The following is a 22,325-nucleotide window of genomic DNA, read 5'->3' as shown; positions in this document are numbered from 1 at the left end:
CAAGCCAAAATTGAGAGACAAATTCTCAGAGATAATATCAGAAAATAGTGGTGCACATCCAACAGATTCTGGGCCAATCTCATAAGCAAAAGTTCTCTCCAATGTCAACTCAAATACCCACCCAGCATCAGCTCCCAAATTGGTCAAAGGGTGCTATGACACCAAGGGAAGCCACACAGCCACAGGTGCCAAGCAGAAGCCTGGAGTCACAGAGACATGGGGTCAAAACTCAGTCTGTTGCTCATTCCCTGGGAGCCCTGGAGCATATTACTTAATCACCCTAAGTCTCAGTTTCCTCATCTGTAACATGCGGATAAAGAAATACTACCTTAGCCCCATTAGTGTGGCTCAGCTGGTTGGGCATTGTCCCAAGCACCAAGAAGTCGCAGGTTCAATTCCTGGTCAGGGCATATGCCTAGGTTGTGGGATTGATCCCCAGTAGGGGGCATGCAGGAGACAGCCAATCGATGTTTCTTTCTCATTGATGTTTTTCTCTCTCTCTCTCTCCCTTTACCTTGCTCTCTCTCTAAAAATCAATAAAAACATATTTTTTAAAAAATAATTACTACTTCAGAGGGTTACTATAGGGCCTAAATGAAAAACTTTATATTAAAAAAAAGAAAATAGTGGCTATAGGGCAAAATTCACAGAATCTATTCCCAGGGAAAAAAGCACAATTGGCTAGGCATTTTCAGAAGTATCATCTCCTATCATAAAAGGGTACAAATATAATACAACTGGATATAGTAATCTTCCAAGTAGAACATGTCCTGAGCCACAATAATTATTAACAAGCTTCCCAGCAAAAAGTTTTTCTTTTCCAATAAGTGTTTGCACAAGTATGTGTACATGATATTATGCCAGATTATATTAGCAACCAAACACCTATATCCTAACCATATAAGTTTTAAGGCAAAAAAGATATGATAATAAAGAAACTTCTCATCACTATCCTTCTCCCCATCCCCTAAAAGGCAAATAAAATTTAAGAATGATTGATATTCACATTAGCAGGATTATTTTTAAATAACTTTATATAACATCTAGTACAAATTCATTTTGCAAATGCAAAGCAGAGGCCTAGAAAGGATAAGTGATTTGTCCAAAGTCATACAATCAGTTAAACAACAGAGCTATAACTAGAAAACCCTGATTTGGCTCACAGTTCAGTATTCACTCATTTACATCAGCAGTTCTCAAACTTTTAGTGTTAGGACTTCTTTAAGCTCTTAAAACACTTAAAAATTAATAAAGACCCCAAAAAGCTTTAGTTTACTGTCTTTTAAGAACTGCTGCTATAACCATGTTACCTCCTCCAGAAAAACTGCAGGCTTTATCAATATCTATTAAACTTACTCCCATTTAACAAATGGAGGTTAAACATCTTGCATGTCAGCCATCAAAGCAATCATTGGACAAGCATTAGGATAAAGGTACAGAGAGATCCTACTTAAACACTCATTTTATTGCCTTACTATATTCAACACACCTACAGAAAGATCTTATACATCATTTTCCAAGAGCTTAAACTATTTGAAAAGCTTCTGCCAATGGACAAGAAAACACTCAAGGTCTGGAGGAAAGAACTTCATGTAAATCCAAGAACTACCTATACCCATAAACTTATTCAGACTCCAAAAGTGAAATAGGCACATAAACAGACACTTTCTTATGGAAAAAATTATCTCACATGCCCATATCTATATAGAAATTCCTTTAAGTACTACATTTTTCTTATCTCAAGAAATACAATATATAACTGAAAGTTCATACCAAGGACTGCCAATAATGAGAATTGGCCTGATCAAAATTAAAGTCAGAAATGTCTTTCTTTTCATCCCACCTGTAATAACATAATCAAACAGCTGGTATTTAAATGCTTTCAAAACCCTTTATAAAATTTGCATCTGCTCCACCTCCACAGGCCTGGCCTAATGCTAATTCCACATATTGGGAATGCAAATACTTCACAGATAACATTTTTCAAAAATTAGGTTAGTATGCAAGTGATTATGAACTACTACCCTAACAGTGACTTTCTAAGACATTTCCCCAACATCTCTCAGTTTAGACAACTTCTGCCTTTTAAAATTTAAAACCAAGCCCAGCTGGCGTGGCTCAGCAGTTGAGCATCAACCTATGATCCAAGAGACTGCAGTTAGATTCCCCTTCTGGGCACATGCCCAGGTTGCAGGCTCGATCCCCAGTGGGGGACATGCAGGAGGCAGCCAATCTATGACTTTCTCATCACTGATGTTTCTAACTCTCTCTCTCCCTCTCCCTTCCTCTCTCTGAAGTCAATACAGACATATAAAAATTTTTTTTTAAATATAAGACCAGTAACAGTTATACTGCTGTCAGCTTTTCTTTTTTCTTTTTTTTAAAACCTCACCTGAGGATATGTTTTTATTGATTTGAGAGAGAAAGGGAGAAAGAAAGAGAAAACGGAAGAGACAGAGAGAGAGAGAGAGAGAGAGAGAGAGAAACATCCATCGGTTGCCTCCAGCACGTGCCCCACATAGGGATGAAACCACAACCTAGGTATGTGCCCTGACCAGGAATCAAACCCTCAGCCTTTTAGTGTACGAGGCAACGCTCCAACCAACTGAGCCACCCAGCCAGGGCACTGTTAGCTTTTCAAGTAATCTAGTTGCCATAAGTATTAGCATGACAAGTCCCATCAAATCTCCAAGATCTTTATATGAAAATAAAGTTTATCAATCAGAAGTTAATCTTTCATAATGCCAAAAATTTGAAGAAAAAAGCCAATTATTTTTAAAACAAAACCCTTTAAAAATAATAACAGATTCTTTAAAGACTGCTCAGGCGGTGTGGCTCAGTTGGTTGAGCGACGTCCCATGCACCAAGAGGTCACCGGGTGAATCCTGGTCAGGGCACATGCCTGGATTGATCCCCAGTAGGGGGCATGCAGGAGACAGCCAATCAATGTTTCTCTCTCGTCTATGTTTCTCTCTCTCTCTCCCCCTCTCCCTTCGTCTCACTCTTAAAAAAAATAAAAAAATAAAAAAAAATCAATGAAAACATTTTCTTTTTTTTAATCTTTAAAGACTGAGCCACTGATTTTTTTCAACGTACAATTTTGCCAGGTCATCGGTTTATCTTTTTCCCTCTTGCCTTTTGGCTATTTTTTCACCACAGTATCCTAGAAATTTTCTTTTTTATATAAACACAAGTAAAAATCAGAACTAATCAAGTGCTCAATGGCAGATCTGACAAAGAAAATATCTGGAACTACTGTGTAACAAAATTAATGATAATGCATTAATTGGTCATATTATATCTCACATTAGAAGAGAATCAAGAGTGATTTGGTATTGTGGGTTCAACTCACTCAAGCATTACCTGTCAGATCATCCTTTAACTGATTATGGCTTGAGGTGAATGACACTTCAGCCTGAGGCCGTTCTTCTGAACACCCACTTGAAGCTCCTTCATAGAAAATAATCAGGGAGCAACACACTTTTTAAAATTAATTCTCTACATTTATAGATGTGGTTCTTTACAAGGGGTTTTTCACATAGCTTAAAGACTCTCTTGGAATTAAATGTTTCCATTTTCTAACTACCTCATCTGGACTTAAGGGCAAAATATTGTAACAGCTACAAACTCAAAGCTGCAACAAATAACCACAGTAGTAGCTAACATGAATTTCTGTTATAATACTTGGGCTAAATTAAAGTGGTCATAATCATGTTAGATCTGGCAACTCAAAGAATCATTAATGCTTTATGGTTAAGAACATAAGCTCTGGAGTCAAAACTGGGTTCAATTTCAGCTCCACCAATTACAAGCTGTATAACTTTGGTCGAGTTCTTTGATCTCAAAGAACTTATGCCTCAGTTTCCTCCTCATAGTAAAATGAGAGATACCAAGTACCTATCCCATAGGGTTGTCTCAAGAATTAATCAAGGTTATACAGGTAAAGGTATAATTCTTACTCTTACCACCAGGATCTACAAAAATTCGAGACCCATAAGGAAAAATGACCCTGGCATAAAATGAATAATTCTATTCAGAAAGTCTATACATAGTTAATTTGTTCACCCTAAAGAACGGGAGAAATCCAAATTCAGAAAACCCTACAGTTTTAAATTCCAACTTTGTGAGATGCAGTAAAATCTAGAGGTCATATTTAACTGTAAGTACACCCTTCATGTAGATGAAGGGTGTATATCGTTTGGTCTGGTTGTGCCAAGGCAACCGCACACAGAACTTGAAATTCAATAAATCTAGGATCTTTTTTCATAGCTAATTTTTAAGTGGATAATTTTGTATGGCCCTCGAATGATGTTATAAATATCCAAATGGCCCTGCACAGAAAAAAGGTTGCCCACCCCGATGTAGATGAACCATGAGCACCTGATAATAACCAGCCAAAAAGTTGTACTGGGTACCTCTAGGTGCCCCATATATAAAAGTTTACTATACTTGAACCAATAAACACAAATTCAGAAACCAAAGTCACAATATTTACACAACTAGGGATCTATAATCTAAGAACTAAAGTGTATTTTTTCTATCTACTGCTTGTTAATGAAGAAAAAAATAGACATAATAAGCACCACAAGCTCATTCCCAAATTCTACATACTAGCCAGAGAGCCCTATAAACATACACCATCCTAATAGTTACTCAAAGGCACATTTTGCCAACTAGGAATGCAATTCTGGTTGATGTTCCCTGTTATTTTCTTTAGTTTGCCACTAGGTGCCAAGAATACATCTCAGAGTAGAAAAATTATTAATTCACAAGGGATGAAAAGTCAAATGTCAAACTGCCTAAAAAGCAAGGGAGCCACCTGTGTACAAGTGGTACACATTTCATATTAACCCATATTTTTAGACACTATCAAGAGGCAAATCAGAAGTGCAAGAGGAAAAAAAGCCTCAACCTAATAAACGTGCTTGATTGGTAAGAGGCAGCCTGCTAGGCACAGCTTCCCTTGCAACAAATCTTACTTCCCATCAACCCACGTTTACCTGCTCCATCCCTCATGGAATAAACAAACAAACAAAAAATAGGGTCTAATTACTTTTGCTCGAAATTTGTTCAGAAAGTGGAAAAACATTTGAGATCGCCCTTACCACCCATAAAAGCTGGACTTCACAAAAAAGTAGTATACTGGGGCCCTCTGGGAAGCAAAACCTCACATTAGTATCACCTTGCCAGGAAGTAAGTCCAAGGATATCCTTCAGGATCTGAAGTAGAGAAGGGATGTAAATACCTGGCAAGAGCCATCCATTCACCCCAAAAAAAAGGCTTGTCCCCAGGGGCTGCAAAAAAAAAAAAAAATTCTGCAAGGCCAGGGTACTTCCCGTCTCCAGCAGTCCAAATGCCACCAAGTCGTCCCAGGATCTCACATCCTCACGCTCGCCCTCCCCTCTGCCTCTTCCCACCCCCCACCCCCCGCTTCCTACCCTCCCACCAGTTCTTCCCCACGCAGTTTCTAGGCCCAAAGATTAGGAAGAATGACGGGGATAGCAAAAACTGCCTCCGACTTCGGGGGAGGGGGGGTCTCAATGCCACGGGCATCAAATAATCAGAGGAGGCCGACTAAGCTTCACTGGTTAGGGGAGGTTAAAGTAAGCGCCCGACATGCCAGGCCGCCCGCCCCCCCTCAACGCTACTGCCACCGCCACCCCGAGCTGGAACCTACCGCCAAAGCCCGAAACCCTTCTCACCTAAAGAAAAAACGATGCCTCTCGGCTAAGCAACAGACAGGTTTGAGCCACCAAGCCAAAGCCTTCCCAGACACCCGACTCAGAATGCGCGTAGGCCAAGATCGTTAGGATCCGTGAGACAGGATTGTGTTTTACCTCATGGACTCAGCAGTCATGTTTTCGCTTCAAAGCCTTGTGGGCTTCAGCGACCGTAGGGCGTCGCTCCGCGCTCCCTGGCGCCCGGTTACGACAGAAATGTACTGGACTCAGTCGTCACTATAGCTCGTGCCTGATCCTCCCCACAGCTCAAAGGCCGCTACCACTGCCACCGCTGCAGGAGCCGCGGAAACAAAGCGTCGCAGCCGCCGCCGCCATTTTGTTGGGCCGAGGCTTAGGCAGGAGAATTGGCGCGTCCTCCCTCTTCCTCTTTCTGTCATCCATTGGCTACCTCCTCCGCAGCGCGGGTTCTTATTGGCTACGGAGATTCACATTCTTTGGGGGCCTGTTGCTAAGGCGGTCTAAGTCATTTGATCCTCTCCACCTTTTCTTAGGGGTTTGTACTAATCTAGTCCCATTGACCTAAAAGTGCTAGTGACTATTTTGACTTTATTCTGAAAATGCTTTTTGATGAATCCTCTTTTCTTGACATATTGACAAAACAATAACAACTTACATTTATTGAGAGTTTACTATATGCCCAGCAGTATACTAATCTTTATCAGGATTATTTCATGTAATCCTTATAACCTTTGAGGTATACACACGCTTATTACTTACGTTTTCCAGGTGAGGAAGCCAAGGCACAAAATCCCACAGTAGTGGAGCCGAGATTCAGACCAGACACCACACTCTTAAACACTGTATGTTGATCCTAAATATTTTCTTTCCTATATTCCAGGTTATCATCAAGTGCTTTGCTTTTCTGAATCTTTTATGTATAATATTCAGCATGCTATATATATATATGACATAAGACCAACTTGAGATCTGCATACAATTCTTTCAATATTGAATAAACTCTAAACTGCTGGTTGGAACACACACACACACACACACACACACACACACACACACACACCCTGTTTCCCCAATCTGATGTGATGTTTAGCTCACAAATCAACCAGTCTAGGTCTGTTTCCTCATTACAGAGGTATGGCTGGATGATCTCTGCTTTCATGTTCTATAATTTAATTGTCCATTGGTAATCTCTGCAACTCACAAATCAGTTCTCTAAAATTGAATAGTTTCCATTTTTTATCCAAGTGTATTCTGCCATACATGTTTTAGTTCATTCTATTTGCTTTTCTTGAAATTTGCAAGAACTCCTGCTGTGTCGAGATTACAGGGTTGCTGCTTTCTACTGGAATAGCAAGTGATGAACCTTTTTTTTTTTTTTAATGAAATACTTTGATAATCTGATAGACTCGGGCAACTTTTTAATCAAGAGAAGCTTGTACACATTTCCAGTCATCTTTCAAATATTCAGGTATCATTGCCAACTGTAGAAACCATCCTTCTGTATCTGGTATACTGATTTTCTTGTCTTCCATACTTTAAACATCACTTAAATATACAGGTTACAGAAGTTTTCTTTTCTTCCCTGGTAAATGCAATGAACTTGAAAGGAGATCTACTTCATTACAAGATAGCACATAACTTTTAAAATAGCTCTTGGTGTCAAGACTTCTTAACACTAAACAGCTTTAAATGACAAATTCAACAAATAGAGAAACAATAACAAAATTGTAATTACAGCCCAGCTGGGCGTGGCTCAGCGGTTGAGCCTCCACCTGGGATCCAGGCCATCGGGGTTCCATTCCTGGTCAGGGAACATTCCCCGGTTGTGGGCTCAATCAATGACTCTCTCATCATTGATGTTTCTATTTCTCTCTCTCTCTCCCTCTCTTTTCCTCTCTCTGAAATCAATAAAGATATATTTAAAAAAATAAATAAATAAAAAATAAAACTTTTGCACATCAAAGGAAACTATCAACAGAGTGAAAAGGCAACCTACAAAATGGGAAAAATATTTGAAAATCACATATCTGGTAAGGGTTTATATCTAGAATATATAAGGAACTTCTACAACTCAACTAAAAAAGCAAATAACTTTATTTTAAAATGGGCAAAGGACTTGAATAGACAGTTCTCCAAAGAAGATATATAAATGGCTAACAAGCATATGAAAAGATTCTTGATACCATTAATCATATGATAAATTCAATAAAAATATATATTTAATTAAAAACAAATATTAGCTTGAAAGGTATAATGAAAATATAAAAATAAAAAAGTATTTAGGCCAAGGGGGGAAAAGGCACAATGAGATATTACCTCAGGCCTGCTAGAATGGCTATCATAAAAAAGACAGGAGATACACTACATTTTTAAATACCTTCATGGGATTTTGAAATGCATTGCTTGTGTAGTTCGTTGAGGCTTCATAACTGCTAGAAATAAAGTTATGAGACCTAGCTGTGCACTTCCCATTAGTTAGTTAATTCTTTACCATGTCTAACAGAAGTCGTGTGCATGTCTGATACAAAATACCTACAGATTTTACTCACAAATCATATATCCAGATAATTCCTCCACAAACAGCATATAATGATTAATCAGAAGAGTAAAAGGCACTGCTGGGTGTTGTGTGAAAGGAATCCTTTATGGGAGCTGTGAGTGCTGTTATTTTTGCAATTTTCATTTCTGAAATCTCTCAGGTTACTATTTGAAACCTTTGAGTATACAAAGTATATGATGAGCAGATGAAGGAACTTGTCTTTGCCTTTTTGTTTACTGCTAAATGATAAGTAATTTGTATCATTATTGAAAACTTATTATAGCTCTTGTTTAGGTTGGTTTTATGTTGTGATTTTAGCACAAAGCTGTACTTTTTCTTAATTTCAGGGTTCACCTATAATCACTTGAGGTGATGGCATTTTCCCTGTGTATTCATTGCCAGCACTGTTCCCTGACAGTAGAGAAAGTGAGCTATGCTTTAAGTGTAACCACTTTTGACCTTTCTTATGTGAAACTTTATTACAACCTCTCTCCTCCAATTTCTAATTACTATTTCTCTTTCTTGTTTCTGTTTCTAATATATAAGAGCTATACTTTAGCCAGTTTTTTAGAACTTATTTTTGCACTTAATAATCTCTCAATCATCAGTTATTCAGGAATAAAATTTCCTCTACTTCTAAAACATTAGCAAGGTACATTGGTAATGCACAAGTAAGGTTTTCTTGAAATTAGAATATGAAGTCTAATTGACTTAACTAGATCCTTTTATCATTGTGTCTTTAATGTTCCTGTGGTCTTTTATACTTAACTGAAAAATCATTTTAAGTGAATGTCTGTGTTCAGAAAAACATTTTTAAACAAATTTTTGTTGGGTATGACTACTGGCAAAGTTTTGATGTGATTTTTTCTCTTTGTATCTGTTGTTTTGAAAGTTGTGGTCATATTGTACATGGATTTTTTTTTAATCATGCTTTTGCCTGGCTGGTGTGGCTCAGTGGTTGAGCATCAATCCATGCACCAAGAGGTCACTGGTTTGATTCCTAGTCAGGGCACATGCCCAGGTTTGGGGCTCAATCCCCAGCAGGGGCTGTGCAGAAGGCAGCTGATTGAAGTTTCTCTCTCACCGATGTTTCTCTTTCTCTCCTTCTTCCTTCTTCTCTCTTTAAAATCAATAAAAACATATTTTTAAAAAATCATGCTTTCCTTCTCCCATATAACATTAAATTGTTTTATGTTTCTAAAAATTCAATATATGTATGATATTCTGTTACAAAGTAGTACTTTATTTTAGTTAACTTGTCCTCTATTGTTAAATATTTTTAAATTTTCAAGATTTTGGATTATAAGTACCTATAAGAACACTGCCATTTTATTTTATTTTTTTAGTGGATAGTTATACACAGTTTAATATATTCATATCTTTTACACATTTGACAAAAGTAACTTGTTCTAATTTGTGAAATAAATTTAATAGGCAATAAAATATTAATCTCTGTGAACTAAAAAAAAAAAAGACAAGATATAACAAGTGTTGGCCAGGATGTGGAGTAAAGGGAACTCTTGTGCACTGTTGGTGAGATTATAAAATGATGCAGTTGTTATGGAAAATAGTATGGAGGTTTTTCAAAAAGTTAAAAATAGAATTACCATATAATCCAACAATTCCAGTTCTGGGTATATACCCAAAACAATTGAAAGCATGGTCTCAAATATGTATTTTTACATTTATATTCATTATAGCATTGTTTACATTAGCCAAATTCCATCAATAAATGAATAAAGAAAATGTGGTCTACATATACAATGGAATATTATGCAGTCTTAAAAAGGAAATCATTTCACATGCTACAACATAGATGAACCTTGAGGATATTATGCTAAGCAAAATAAGCTAGTCACAAAAGGACAAATATTATATGATTCCACTCATGAAGTATCTAAAATAGTCAAAATCATAAAAACAGAAAGTAGGAAGGTGTTTGACAAGGATTGGAAAGAGGGTGAGTAGAGAGGGGCATTAGTGTTGAATGGGTGTAGAGTTTCAGTTTTGCAAGATTAAACAGCTCTAGAGATCTGTTGCACAACAATGTGAATATACTTAACACTGCTAAACTGTATATTTAAAATGCTTAAAATGGTAAAATTAATGTTATATATTTTTCTACAATAAAAACGTTTTTTAAGGCAAGTCTAGATGTAGAGATATGAGATGTTTTCCTGGTATTGTTAAATGGGGGGAAAGCAACTTGTACAACACTGTGCATAGCATTTTACTATTTGTATTGGAGGGGGGAGAGAGAGAAGGAGAGGACAGGGAGAGGGGGAGGGAGAGGGGGAGGGGGGAGGGAGAGGAGAGAGGAGGAGATGGAGAGGAGGAGGGGAGGAGGAGGAGAGGAGGAGGGAGGAGAGGAGGAGGGGGGAGGGGGGAAGGAGAGGCCGAGGAGGAGGAAGAGGAGGAGAAGGAGGAAGAGGAGGAGGAAACTGTTAGCTGGAGCAACAGGGCAGGAGGAAACTTTAATATACTATATACTCTTTGTATTTTTTATATTTTGTACCATTGTGGATGTATTTCCAATTCAAAATATGAATGTAATTTTAAAATTAAGATAGTGTCGGATTGGTGAAAGAATAGACAAATAGATCAATGGAACAGAATGAGAGCCCAGAAATAGTCAGCTGATCTATGACAAAGGATCAAAGACAATGCACTGGGAAAAGGACATTCTTTTCAACAAATGGTGTTAGAAGAGCTAGATATCCACATACAAAAAATAAAAATAAATCTAGACATAGACCTTAATACCTTTCATAAAAATTAACTCAAAATGGATCATAGATCTAAATTCCAAACACAAAACTATAGAAATATAAGATAAAAAATAATCTAAATGATCATGTATTTGGCAATGACTTCTTAGATACAATACGAAAAGCATGATCTATTAAAAAAAACAAACAAACAAAAAAAAACCACCTTGGTAAATTGGATTTTACCATAATTAAAAACTTCTAACCCAGCCAGCATGGCTCAGCAGTTGAGCATCGACCTATGATCCAGGAGATCCTTCGATTCCCCGTCAGGGCACATGCCCAGGTTTCGGGCTCTATCCCCAGTAGGGGGCGTGCAGGAGGCAGCCGATCAATGACTTTCCCATCATTGATGTTTCTATCTCTCTCTCTCCCTCTCCCTTCCTCTCTCTGAAATCAATAAAGACATATTTAAAAAAACAAAAACAAAAGCAAAAAAACTGCTCTGCAAAAGACACAGTTAAGGGAATGAAAACATAAGCCATAGACTGGGAGAAAATCTTTGCAAAACATATCTGATAAAGGACTGGTATTCATTATTTACAAAGAGCTCTTATAGCTCAAACACTAAGAAAACAGAACCCATATTACCAAGTGAATGAAGCCAATCGAAAAAGAGCTACGTACTGTATGATTCCAACTATATGATATTCTGAAAAGGCAAAACTATGAAGACATTAAATGGTCGGTGGTTGCCAGACGGGGGTAGGGAGGGATGAATAGGCAGAGCACAGAGGATTTTTAGGGCAGTGAAACTATTCTGTATGGTACTATAATGGTGGATATATGTCATTATACATCTTTCAATGTAGGTTCATTAATTGTCACAAATGTGCCACACTAATGCAAGTAATTAATAATTGAGGAACTGGGGGTGGATGGGGTAGCTAAGCAGGTATATGAGAATACTCAGTACTCAGCTCAATTTTTCTGTAAACCTAAAACTGTTCCAAAAAAAGTCCATTAAAATTGAATATAGCCCTGTCCAGGTAGCTCAGTTGGTTGGAGTGCGGTCTTGTTCACCAAAATGTTGGAGGTTCGATTCCTGGTATGGGCACATACCTAGGTTGCGGTTTCAATACCTGGCCAGGGGGCAACCAGTCGATGCTTCTCTCTCACATGGAAGTTTCTCTCTGCCTCTCTCTCTCTCCCTCTCCCTCACCCTCTCTCTCCTAAAATTAATGAAAGAATATCCTTGGGTGAGGATTTTTTTTTTTAAAGAATATAATTAAAATCATAAAGTAGCAATTCATTTTTTCTTTTAGATTTGTCTAGTTTATTGACATACAAGAAATTAAATTAAAACCACCTGTCCACTCACATTATGAAAATTATAGGAGAGAACAGAGTTCTTAAAAGTAAATCAGGTACAAACTTCCAATTATAAAATAAATGAGTCATGGGGATGTAATGTACAGCATGGCAAATATAATTTATAATACTGTATTGCATATTTGAAAGTTGCTAAGAGAAAATGTTAAAAGTTCTCATCAGAAGAAAAAATTGTAACTATGTATGGTGATAGATGTGAACTGGACTTATTGTGGTGATCATTTCACAATATAAACAAATATCAAGTCATTAGGTTGCACACTTGAAACTAATATGTTTGTCAATTATAATCCAAAAAGAAGTAAACCAAAGAAGCTTATTCTTATAGTTCCAAACCAATAACTTCTTATAAACCAGTGGGAGTTCAATAAATTATGCAATCTTTCTTTCTTCTTTCTTTCTTTCTTTCTTTCTTTCTTTCTTTCTTTCTTTCTTTCTTTCTTTCTTTCTTTCTTTCTTTCTTTCCTTCCTTCCTTCCTTCCTTCCTTCCTTCCTTTCTTTCTTTCTTTCTTTCTTTCTTTCTTTCTTTCTTTCTTTCTTTCTTTCTTTCTTTCTTTCTTTCTTTCTTTCTTTCTTTCTTTCTTTCTCTCTCTCTCCCTCCCTCCCTCCCTCCCTCCCTCCCTCCCTTCCTCCCTTCTTTCCTTCCTCCCTCCCTCCCTCCCTCCCTTCCTCCCTTCTTTCCTTCCTTCCTCCCTCCCCCCTCCCTCCCTCCCTCCCTCCCCCCCTCCCCCCTCCCCCCTCCCCCCTCCCTCCCTCCCTCCCTCCCTCCCTCCCTCCCTCCCTCCCTTCCTTCCTTCCTTCCTTCCTTCCTTCCTTCCTTCCTTCCTTCCTTCCTTCCTTCCTTCCTTCCTTCCCTCCTTCCTTCTTTTCTTTCTTTCTTTTTATCCTCACCGGAGGACATGCTTATTGATTTTAGAGGGAGACAAGGAAACAGTGAGAGAGAGAGACATCAATTGGTTGCCTTCCCATACTCACTCTGCCCAGGTATCAGACCCAGAACCTAGGTATGTGCCCTGACCGGAAATCGAACCTGAAACCTTTCGGTGTACCAGGCAACCAACTGAGGGCTTCAGCCAACTGAGGCACACTGGCAAAGGCTATTATGCAATATTTTTAAGAGTACACCCTTAAGTCAATTTAATAATTAAGGAAGATTCTACAAATCTTCTGATCTTTCAGAAAGATTTACTAAATGGAAAATAAGAAAAAATATCAGGTGTATTTGAAAATGAACCGAGTAGAAATCCTAATTATAAATAAAGTGACGTAAAAACCTCAATGGACTGATGGAAGAAAAAAAAAAAAACAGCAAGAGATAGTGAATTTTAAGAAGCGAGCTAGGCCAAAGCAAGCCAAATTGTCTAACTTGGGGAAATACCAAGAAATTGTATTTTTGCCCAGCCGGGCATAGCTCAGCGGTTGAGCGTCGACCTAGGATCCAGGCGATCGGGGTTCGATTCCCGGTCAGGGCACATGCCCGGGTTGCGGGCTCGATCAATGACTCTCATCATTGATGTTTCTATCTCTCTCTCCCTCTCCTTTCCTCTCTCTGAAATCAATAAAGATGTTAAAAAAAAAGAAATTGTATTTTTAAGTGATAGATGTCATTGATATATGCTGTTGTTGTAGTAATGCTTTTTTTCAAGTTATCAAAATCAAGGTTGTCATATGTTATGTTTTTTAAATTTATCTTTATTGTTGAAAGTATTAAAGATGTCCCCTATTTCCCCCATTGATCCCCTCCACCCCACATCTGCCCCACTCCCAGGCCTTCCCCATGTCATTGTCTGTGACCATAGGTTATGCATATATGTATACAAGTTCTTTGATTACTCTCTCCCCATCCACTCCCCCACTCCCATCTTCCTTCTGAGATACCACAGTCTGTTCCATATCTATTTTGTTCATCAGTTTATTTTATTCATTAGATTCTACATATGAGTAAGATCATGAGATACTTGTCTTACTTTGACTGGCATATTTTCCTTGACATAATACTCTCCAGTTCCATCCATGCTGTCCCAAAGGATAAGAGATCCTTCTTTTTTAGAGCTGCATAGTATTCCATGGTGTAAATGTCCCACAGTTTTTTTATCCACTCATCTACTGATGGGCACTTGGGCTGTTTCCACATCTTAGCTATTGTAAATTGCACTGCTATGAACATAGGGGTGCATAAGTTCCTTGTGATTGGTGTTTCAGATTTCTTAGGGTATATTACTAGAAGTAGGATCACTGGATCAAATGGTAGCTCAATTTTTGATGTTTTGAGAAAACTCCACACTGTTTTCCATAGTGGCTGCACCAGTCTGCATTCCCACCAGCAGTGTACTAGGGTTCCCTTTTCTCCACATCCTCACCAGCACTTGTCGTTTGTTGATTTGCTGATGGCAGCCATTCTGACAGGTGTGAAGTGATACCTCATTGTGGTTTTAATTTGGATCTCTCTGATGATTAGTGATGTTGAGCATTTTTTCATATGTCTCTTGGCCATCAGTATGTCCTCTTTAGAGAAGTGTCTATTTAGGTCCTTCGCCCTTTTTTAAAAAAATATATCTTTATTGATTTCAGAGAGAGGAAAGGAGAGGCAAAAAGCTAGAAACATCAATGATGAGAGAGTCATTGATCGGCTGCCTTGAGCCCGCAACCCGGGCATGTGCCCTGACCAGGATTCTAACCTCGATCGCCTGGATCCTAGGTCTACGCTCAACCGCTGAGCCACGCCCGGCTGGGCTTTCGCCCATTTTTTAACGGGATTGTTTGTCTTCCTCTTGTTAAGTTGTATGAGTTCCTTACATATTTTGGATATTAACCCTTTATATCCAAAAGATGTGTCATTGGCAAATATGTTCTCCCACACAGTGGGCTCCTTTTTTGTTTTGTTGATGGTTTCTTTTGCTGTACAAAACAAGCTTTTTATTTTTATGCAGTCCCATTTGTTTATCTTCTCCTTTGTGTCTCTTGCCCTAGGAGATGTAGTGGCACACATTTTGCTACTAGAGATGTCTGAGATTTTGCTACCCAAGTTTTCTTCTAGGATTTTTGTGGTTTCACATCTTACATTGAAGACTTTTATCCATTTTGAGTTTATTTTTGTGTATGGTGTAAGCTGGTGGTCTAGTTTCTTTCTTTTCTTTTCTTTTTTTTTTTTTGCATGCATGCATCTGTCCAGTTTCCCCAACACCATTTATTTATTTATTTATTTATTTATTTATTTATTTATTTAATTTTATTTTATTTTTTAATATATCTTTATTGATTTCAGAGAGAGGAAGGGAGAGAGAGAGAGATAGAAACATCAATGATGAGAGTCATTGATCGGCTGCCTCCTGCATGCCCCCAACTGGGGATCGAACCCGCAACCCGGGCATGTGCCCTGACTGGGAATCGAACTGCGATCTCCTGGATCCTAGGCCGACGCTCAACCGTGGAGTCATGCCCCGCCAGGCCCAACACCATTTATTGAAGAGACTGTCTTTATTCCATTGTATGTTCTTGACTCCTCTGTCAAATATTAATTGAGCGTAGTGGCTTGTGTTGATTTCTGGGCTGTCTGTTCTGTTCCACTGATCTGTATGTTTGTTCTTGTGCCAGTACCAAGCTGTTTTGACTACAGTGGCTTTGTAGTATAACTTGATATCTGGTATTATGATCCCTCCAACTTCATTCTTCTTTCTCAAGATTGCTGTGGCCATTTGAGGTCTGGTTTGGTTCCATATTAATTTTTGAATTGTTTGTTCTAGATCAGTGAAATATGCTGTTGGTATTTTAATAGGGATTGCATTGAATTTATAGATTGCTTTGGGTAGTACGGACATTTTAATGATGTTAATTCTTCCAACCCATGAACATGGTATATTCGTCCTCTTGTTTATATCTTCCTCTATCTCTTTTTGCAATGTCCTGTAGTTTTCCGAGTACAGGTCTTTTACCTCCTTGGTTAAGTTTATTCATAAGTATCTAAATTTTTTTGTTGCAATGGTAAATAGGATTGTTTTTTTGTTTTCTCTTTCTAAGAGTTTATCATCAGTGTGTAAAAATGCTATCAATTTCTAGGTGTTAATTTTGTATACTGCCACCTTGCCAAATTCACTTATTTAATATAGTAGGTTTTTGGTGGAGTCTTTAGGATTTTCTATGTATAATATCATGTCATCTGCAAATAATGACAGTTTACTTCCTCTTTCCAATTTGGATGCCTTTTATGTTTACTTCTTGTCTGATTGCTGTGGCTAAGACTTCCAATTCTATGTTGAATAAGAGCAGTGAACGTGGACACCCCTGTCTTGTTCCTGTTCTTAGAGGAAATGTTTTTAGTTTTGGGGAACTCACTGGTTTCTTTTCATAAGCAAAAAGTACCTCTTCTTAAAGTGCACTTTGCAGAAGTTTCATTCTTTTTCCAATAAGTTTGTCTTAGGAGCTTTAACTATGTAGCAGAGCGGTATTAACATCAGGTTGGTTCACCTAGAGAACAAAGAGACCGACCATGCACTGACCAGCATATGAATGCTCGTAACGTTGATTCTTGGAGGTGTTTTATGTGATACACTGAGGTGGAGACCTCGGTAGAGAAATGTAAAGACTGATTTGAATTTTAAGCTAATGTGAAATCTTGGCAAAGAAAGTTTTAATAAATAAATGCCTTAAGAGTATTTAAAATGTTCTTGCATATTTCAAAATATAAACTGTAACCTGAGAAGAAAGTTTGTGTGTTGCCCTTGTGTCTGGGAAGGAAGGGCCAGTCTTGAAACCTTGAGAACCTGCTGTTCACAGGCCCTGCAGGGCTGCTTGAATCTTCAGAGGCCTAACCTTGGCCCAGATGGAAAGTTTAAAAAGTTGCTCTGGAAAGCCATTTGGTGTCCTTGACCAATTGCATCTCTGCTAAGAAGCAAGAATATATAGAGGGTGTGTTTCAGCCCTGAGATGTTGAGTTGAATAGCTTGATTTTTATTGATCATTTCTCTGACGATTTTTCCAGTTACCTCTGAAATTTCTGTGCATAGTGTTTTTTGGGAAATGAGCTGTGTTCAGTTTTTAAATCTAACAATTAATTTGGGGGATTTGCCCACATCTCTGGGATTTGAATAGGGGTTGTGTCCCATTTACTGTCCTTTAAGTTTACAGCTAACATGTTTCTCTGCATCCCTTGCCCACTGGGGACTCCTCTTCGGCTCCTTAAAGTTGCTGCTTAGAGTGGAAGTTCAGCAGGCAGGTGATCACGCTGCAAGTTCTTTTTGGACCTCTGACAAAGGGAGAAATCCATGCAGGCTATCACTACCTTGGAATCTGCAAGGCTGGGTGTTTTTGGTACCTGCAGTCCACAACCCTCCACTGTTATCAGAATACTTTGTCAGTATGCTAATCTCTTTGGAGATAAAATTCATTAGTGTGTTACTAAATGTTAATTTTCTTTTGCATAAAATACAGTACCGTGACTGAAATAATTACTAATATTTAAAATGTTTCATTCCTTAGAACTCCTCATTTGCTTGCCTACAGTCTATTGAGGTCTTTTGGCAGAATTCTGCAAAATGTGTGTCATCCACTACTGAACTTGTTCAGCCCCTGATATAATTGTTTTGATTTGTTTCTGTTGGTAGTTTGTCCTAATATGTGTGTAGAAAGCAGGCATTTCATGAAAAATTGGTGTGTCATGCATGCTGTGTGGAATTCAGAGAAAAACCCAAAATTCAGTGATTAACAATGCCAAAAATGCAAGTAACTAGCCATTGTTCAAATAACAGTGGTGCTATTTCTCTTTTGTGGCCTTTTAAATTTTTGTTGCCTTCCCGGCCGGGCGCGGCTCGGCGGTTGAGCATCGACCTAGGATCCAGGCGATCGGGGTCCGATTCCCTGTCGGGGAGCATGCCTGGGTTGTGGGCTCGATCAATGACTCTCTCATCATCAATGTTTCTGTCTCTCTCTCCCTCTCCTTTCCTCTCTCTGAAATCAATAAAGATACATTAAAAAAATTTTTTTTTTTTAAATAAAAAAATAAAAATAAATTTTTATTGCCCTAAAATTCCATTTTATTGAGAACCCATTTCCACCTCATCTTTTTTTGAGAGGGTTTTTTCCTACTTTAAACAGTTTCTAAGTAAAATTCTATATTTCAAGAGGGGGAAAAAAGAATACACTGTTTGCCCTGGCCAGTGTGGTTCAGTTGATTGGAATGTCGTCCTGTACACCAAAAGGTGGTGAGTTAAATCCCGGTCAGGGTACATACCCAGGCTTCGGGTTTGATCCCAGGTTCAGGTGGTTAGGGAGGCAATCGATGATGTTTCTTTCTCACATTGATGTTTCTCTCTCCTCTCTAAAATCAATTAAAAAATACACCGTTTAATTTCCACATATTTATGAATTTTCCTAATTTCCTTCTGTTACTATTTTCTGGTTTTGTTCCTTTGCAGTCAGAGAATATACTTCATACTGTTTCAATCTTTCAAAAATGTATTGTCTTCTTTATAGCCTAATATTTGGTCTAACCTGGAGAATATTCCATGTGTATATGTAAAAAAAATGTAAATTCGGCTCTTGTTGGGCAGATTGTTCTGTGTAAGCCTGACACTTGTTCAGTTATAGTGTTGTTCAAGCCCTCTATTTTCTTAATGAGTTTCTTTCTGGTTTTTATATCCATTATTGTAAGTGGAGCACTGAAGTCACCAATTATTATGGTAGAAGCATCTATTTCTTCCTTCAATTCTATCAGTATTTGCCTCATATATTTTGGGCAACATTGTTAGGTACACATCTTTCTATAATTATATTCTCTTAATGGATTGACCCTTTTATCAATAAATACATAATGTCCTTTTTTTTTGTCTTGTAACAATTTTTTACTTAAAGTCTATTTTGTCTGGTATTAGTATAGCTACCTTAGCTCCCTTTGGTTACTATTTACACAGAATATCTTTTTCTATCCTTTCATTTTTTACCTATTTGTGTCTTTGTATCTTAAGTAAGTCTCTTACAGACTTGCTATATGTCATACATTGTTCTTCATTTCCTCCATTACTGGTCATTTTTGTGTTCAATTGATTTTTGAAGTACCATTTTGATTCCATTCTCATTTCCTTTTCTGTATATTTTTACATTATGTTCTTAGGGATTGTCCTGAAAACTACAATAAATATCTTAAACTTACAATCTAGTGTGAAATAATGCCAACTTTACTTCATTAGTGTGTAAAAACTTTGATTCTATACACCTTCATCTTTTCCCTTTTACGATGTTATGATCAAATTCATATCTTTATACACTGTGTGCTCATAACCATTGATTTATAATTCTTGTTTTATGCATATTACTTTAAATCATATAGAAAAATAAAGAGAAGTTGTGAACCAAAAATTAATTATCTGCTTTTAAATTTACCTGTATATGTACACTTACTAGTACTATTTATGTTTTCATGTTTTTTTTCTTGATTAACGGTTTTATTTTGGACAAAAATGTTATCATAGCTCGATTTGAAGTCTTTGTTTTTCTCTAGTAATTCTTTTTTTATTTTATTGTTCAAAGTATTACAGATGTCCCTTATTCTCCCCATTAACCCCTTCCACCTTCCTACCCCCCCTCCCCAGTTCCTCACCACACCATTGTCTGTGTCCATGGGTTATGCATATATGCATATAAATTCTTTGGTTGATCTCTCCCCACCTTCTTTCTGAGATTCATCTGTCTGATCCACGCTCCCATGTCACTGAATCTATTTTGTTCATCAGTTTATTAAATATTTTAGAATCCACATATAAGTGAGATCATGTGATGTTTGTCTTTCTCTGCCTGGCTTATTTAGCTTAGCATAACATTCTCCAGGTCCATCCACACTGTCCCAAGGGGTACTAGATCCTTCGTCTTCATAGCTGTATAGTACTCCATGGTATAAATGTCCCACAGCTTATTTATCCACTCATCTACTGATGGGCACGTGAACTGTTTCCAGATCTTAGCTATTGTAAATGCACTGCTATAAACATAGGGGTGCATATATTCTTTCTGATTAGTGTTTCAGGATTCTTGGGATATATTCCTAGATGTGGGATCACTGAGTCAAAAGGCAGTTCCATTTTTAATTTTTTGAGGAACCTCCATACTGTTTTCCATAGTGGTTGCACCAGTCTGCGTTCCCACCAGCAGTGTACTAGGGTTCCCCTTTCTCCACATTCTCACTAGTACGTGCCCTTTGTTGATTTGTTGATGGCAGCCATTCTGACAGTTGTGAAGTGATACCTCATTGTAGTTTTAATTTGCATCTCTCTCATGAGTAGTGATATTGAGAATTTTCTCATGTGTCTCTTGACCATCTGTATGTCCTGTTTGGAGAAGTGTCTATTCAGGTCCTTTGCCCATTTTGTAATTGGGTTGTTTGTCTTCCTCTTTTTGAGTAGTATGAGTTCTTTGTACACTTTGGAAATTAGCCCCTTATCAGATGCATCCTTGGCAAATATGTTCTCCCAAACCATGCGGTTCCTTTGTATTTTGAGGCTGATTTCTTTTGCTGTGCAGAAGTTTTTTAGTTTGACATAGTCCCATGTGTATATTTTTTCTTTTGTTTCTCTTGCCCTAGGAAATGTATCAGTGAAAATTCCACTACATGGGATGTCTGTGACATTACTGCCTATGTCTTCTTCCAGGATTTTTATGGTTTTATGACTTATATTTAACTCTTTTATCCATTTTGTGCTTATTTTTGTGTATGGTGTAAGTTGGTGATCTAGTTTCATTTTTTTGCATGTATCTGTCCGATTTTCCCAGCACTACTTATTGAAGAGACTGTCTTTACTCCATTGTATGCTCTTGCCTCCTTTGTCAAATATTAACTGACCACAATTTCATGGGTCTATTTCTGAGGTCTCTGTCTTGTTCCATTGATCTATATGTCTGGTGTTGTACCAATACCAAACTGTTTTGATTACAATGGCTTTATAGTACAGTTTGATATATGGTAAAGTGATCCCTCGCTCTCTGGTTTATTTCTCAATATGGTTTCAACTATTTGGGGTATTTTTTGGTTCCATATAAGTTTTTAAAATATTTGTTCTAGCTCTGTGAAATATGCTGTTGGTATTTTAAAAGAAATTGCACTGAATCTATAGGTTGCTTTGGGTAGGATGGACATTTTAATGATATTAACTATTCCAATCCATGAACATAGTATACTCTTCAACTTGTTTATATATTCCTGTATATATTTTTTTCAGTGTCCTGTAGTTTCCCGAGTACAGGTCTTTTACATCCTTGGTTAAGTTTATTCCTAGGTATCCAAATTTTTTTAGTTGCAATGGTAAATGGGATTTTTTTTTAGTTTCTCTTTCTGAAAGTTCATTTTTGGTGTATAAGAATGCCACCGATTTCCAGATGTTGATTTGTATCCAGCTACTTTGCCAAATTCACTTATCAAATCTAGTAGTACTTTGATGGAGTCTTTAGGGTTTTCTATGTACAATATCATGTCATCTGAAAATTATGACAGTTTTATTTCCTCCTTTCCAATTTGAATACCTTTTATGTTTTCTTCCCATTTGATGGCTGTGGCAAAGACTTCTAATACTATGTTGAATAAGAGTGGTGAAAGTGGACAACCATGTCTTGTTCCTGTTTTTAAAGGAAATGGTTTTAGTTTTTGACCATTGTATGATGTTGGCTGTAGATTTGTCATATATGGCCTTTATTATGTTGAGGTATACTCCCTCTATTCCCACTTTGCTGATAGTTTTTATCAAAAATAGGTGCTGGATTTTGTCCAATGCTTTTTCTGCATCTATTGATATGATCATATTTTTTTTTGTCCTTCATTTTGTTTATGTGATGTATCACATTTATTGATTTGCTCATGTTATACCAGCCTTGCATCCCTGGAATAAATCCCACTTGGTCGTGATATATGATCTTTTTAATGTATTCTTGGATCCAGTTTGCTAGTATTTTGTTGAGGAGTTTAGCATATATGTTCATCAGGGATATTGGCTTGTAATTTTCTTTCTT

The 22,325-nt window shown here is 37.5% G+C and overlaps 1 protein-coding gene across 2 annotated transcripts in view; it reads right to left on the bottom strand.

The window, feature by feature from the left end:
• Nucleotides 1-5,993, bottom strand: part of ATRX (ATRX chromatin remodeler) — a 263,885-nt gene extending 257,892 nt beyond the window's left edge. For both annotated transcript variants that reach the window (XM_087813462.1, XM_016207255.2), the window contains exon 1: nucleotides 5,838-5,993. Coding sequence is in view for 1 of the 2 variants with exons in the window: in XM_016207255.2 (XP_016062741.2) it covers nucleotides 5,838-5,857 (20 nt within the window). In the remaining variant the exon portion in view is untranslated. The remainder of the gene's footprint in view (nucleotides 1-5,837) is intronic.
• Nucleotides 5,994-22,325: the final 16,332 nt, after the last annotated feature.

This window comes from Miniopterus natalensis, chromosome X (genome assembly GCF_054644295.1).
Source record: "Miniopterus natalensis isolate mMinNat1 chromosome X, mMinNat1.hap1, whole genome shotgun sequence".
NCBI lineage: Eukaryota > Metazoa > Chordata > Mammalia > Chiroptera > Miniopteridae > Miniopterus > Miniopterus natalensis.
The sequence above is the reverse complement of the archived record's forward strand: the minus strand, read 5'-3'. Positions and strand labels throughout refer to the sequence as shown.